Source organism: Adiantum capillus-veneris, chromosome 7 (assembly GCF_014529385.1).
Source record: "Adiantum capillus-veneris isolate H3 chromosome 7, ASM1452938v2, whole genome shotgun sequence".
Taxonomy (NCBI): Eukaryota; Viridiplantae; Streptophyta; class Polypodiopsida; order Polypodiales; family Pteridaceae; genus Adiantum; species Adiantum capillus-veneris.
The window spans coordinates 5,131,301-5,134,273 of NC_140937.1; the positions used below are offsets into that span (position 1 = coordinate 5,131,301).

Below are 2,973 nucleotides of genomic sequence, written 5' to 3' on the forward strand. Positions count from 1 at the left end.
TATCTCTCTCTCACACACAACACATCAACGCAATAACAAAATCAAAAGTGACATCATACATACAACATAACTGACACAGAATCGCTCCGATTGATAGCGGCACACTACTAAATTAGGACTGGTCTCATCACATACTAAATTCTTCCCATAACTACTTTCCTAAACATAGCTCATGTTTACCTACATGTCTTCAAAACGAGAGTCGGATAAGCTTGCTTTGTGTCATCAACTTTAGCCTGTTGAAGCCAAGCCCCTTAAAATTAGAAAAAGCATCTTCCTCTCGAATGAATCCAATTCCTTTATACGTGTGCTAAGTGCTTTATGATGGCTAGTTCACTTTTGCAAAGACATCATTAAGGTATGTTACACATGATACAGTTGTTGTGCACGATGATGATCTCCTTTCTTTGAGGGAGGTGTAAGCTACCCCGTTGGTATGGTTTTGAGTAGTTGTCTGCGCTTTGCTCACGCCTGCTCACCTGGCTTCCATTTACACCCCCCCGCCCCTCTCTCTCTCTCTCTCTCTCTCTCTCTCTCACACACACACACACACACACACACAATGAGTTGCCGCTAGCAATGTGAACTTTCGCTCCCTGGTCTGTGTCTTTCAAAGAGTAGCACATATAGCAAGATTCTCTCTCTCTCTCTCTCTGTCCACCCACGCACCCACCCACACACACACACACACACACACACACACACATGAAGGCGCATTGTGTGTGGATGTTGTTGACGGTGTGGTTGCCTGTGAGTTGGTGCGCACAGCATACGGTAGGAAGGTCCGCTGGATGGACGATTCCGGCAGTGGGCAACGTCAACTACAGCACTTGGGCGGCCGCCTTCACGCTCTCCCAGGGCGACGTCCTAGGTACGAATGTATCTAAGATATGAGAGAGAGAGAGAGAGAGAGAGAGAGAGAGAGAGAGAGAGAGAGAGGATATGATATGATACCTCTATCATCCTCTCTCGAGTTCAAAATTCTAACCATTGTGCTACTGTTATGCTTGCAATTTACCGGCAGTCTTCAAGTATGATGCTACTCTACATGACGTGTTGCAAGTAAGTGAGGGTGACTACGACACATGTAATACCTCACAACCAAGTGCCGTGTACAACAATGGAGAAACATTTGTTTCATTGAACCAAGTTGGAACATGGTGTTTTATATGTGGGGTACCTGGACATTGTCTTGCTGGTCAGAAGCTGAAAGTCCATGTGGGCTTGTTGCCCCCATCCATTGCCCCAAGTTCTAATGGGGACTTCCACTCACCCTTGCCTTCCCCACAACCATCCTCTCCAGTGAGTGAACCTCCAACCAATGGATCCCCTACTTTAAGCCCATCCATCATCAAATCTCCACACTCTTCATCCACCTCTACCTCCAAAGCGCCGCCCAATAATTCTCACCCTAATTCGTCATGGACACACACACATTGTGCTAAACAATTACTCCTTGTAACTCTTGTTTTTGCAATACATCTCACATCTTGCCAATTTCAAAACCTGGCCTTCAACTGAGGCGTGTTTAATATAAGTCGAATACACTGCTATTGTGGAAATTTATATGAAGCGATGACCATTCTCATGCTTCATGAATCAGAGTTTTGTTGTGTCTGACCATGTAATGGAAAAGAATATTTTGTAGCAATTAATCGAGCATTTACTCATGTTGAATATTTACACTGAAAGTACATGTAACCTAAAACCTACTTCTAACATGCAAGCATAGTTTGTCTATGGAATACTCGATTCTTGACCCATATGAAAATAGGTTGCGAGGTGGAAGATATGTTGCTTAGGATCTCACATAGTCTTTTGAGTTAAGCAAGGTTAGCTCCTTCATATATCTTTATGTTTCCCTCAATACTGACCACATAATTGTGATGTCTTGGTCTCCACACGAATGAGTAATTTGTTGACTCTTTGACGAGTTTGTGGTGCCCAATTTTGGAGGCTTTTGTGGAGGCCAATGTAGTTATTAAGTAGAAATAACCTTGAGCTACACACAAAAATCTAGATGGACTTTAGGAAGGTTCTGATAATTATGGTGACAATGTATGGTATAATGTCAGATGAATACATACCTTGTTTTTGCATTGAAGTTGGATGAAGCACAAATTCACACAAGTCAAAAAATGGAGTAATTAAGAAAATATATATATTTAATTATAAAATGGTCAGTTGAGCTTGAATTGCATTAATCATAAAAAACTACACACATTCCCTGGCATATCCTTTACACAAGGTTTTCCAAAAAAAAAAAACATCAACGGGGTCTCGGCACCCGGACTACTCCTTGTGTAGCTTACAATTCTTTTTCTTTCTACTAAGGAGTTGCCACCATCACATTTTCAGAACTAACTTTTTGTCCAAAGGCTCACATTTCTTTTGAAAGAGTAATGCATTTCTAGACTGTCAAACTGCTCCCAATATTCTAGCTCTTACTACATATATGTCAATCAAGAGATCTCATTGTCAATGCATCTAGAGCCCATAGCAAGGTCACGTCTAAAGAAGGGAGTTTCCAAATGTGTGTACACCCACCTGCAAACTGTGCCCGTGAAGACTCTGATTTCTCAACATCCCTAGAACAGGTGCATGAGGTTTCATTTAGGTGCTTGCATCTGGCACAAGTTCCTTCGTCCTTGTTGTTGAGAGTCTTGATTTTTCTGTGGTACATTGAGACCCTGACGTTGTGGCAAACACTCAATCTCCAAGGATTTTCTAACGTTATTCCCTTTTGCTTCGAGAAAGAGTAATGAATCGTCAGCAAAAATCTTAATAAGTAGTTGTTTACCATTTTGGATTTGAATCCCTTTAATCTCTCCTCTTGCTGCTGCTTGCTTCAACATAGCAATTAGAGGGTGGGTGCAGGCGGAGAACCAAAGCGCCGCTAAGGGGCACTCTTTATGAATGGACCTCCTAACATTGTTGCAGCCAGCTATTCTGGAATTGAAGATAAATTATGAG

The 2,973-nt window shown here is 42.0% G+C and overlaps 1 protein-coding gene across 1 annotated transcript; it reads left to right on the top strand.

The window, feature by feature from the left end:
* Positions 1-498: 498 nt before the first annotated feature.
* Positions 499-1,669, top strand: LOC147453378 (early nodulin-like protein 15). The gene is made up of 2 exons (XM_086517122.1): positions 499-871; positions 1,025-1,669. The coding sequence occupies exons 1-2, from the start codon at positions 706-708 to the stop codon at positions 1,519-1,521; spliced, it is 663 nt and encodes a 220-aa protein (XP_086373248.1). The 5' UTR covers positions 499-705; the 3' UTR covers positions 1,522-1,669.
* Positions 1,670-2,973: the final 1,304 nt, after the last annotated feature.

Coding starts and splice junctions, on each gene's coding strand:
- LOC147453378 (XM_086517122.1), top strand. CDS start 706: ATGAAGGCGCATTGTGTGTGGATGTTGTTGACGGTGTGGTTGCCTGTG. Junction 872..1,024: donor CTCCCAGGGCGACGTCCTAG/GTACGAATGTAT, acceptor ATTTACCGGCAG/TCTTCAAGTATGATGCTACT.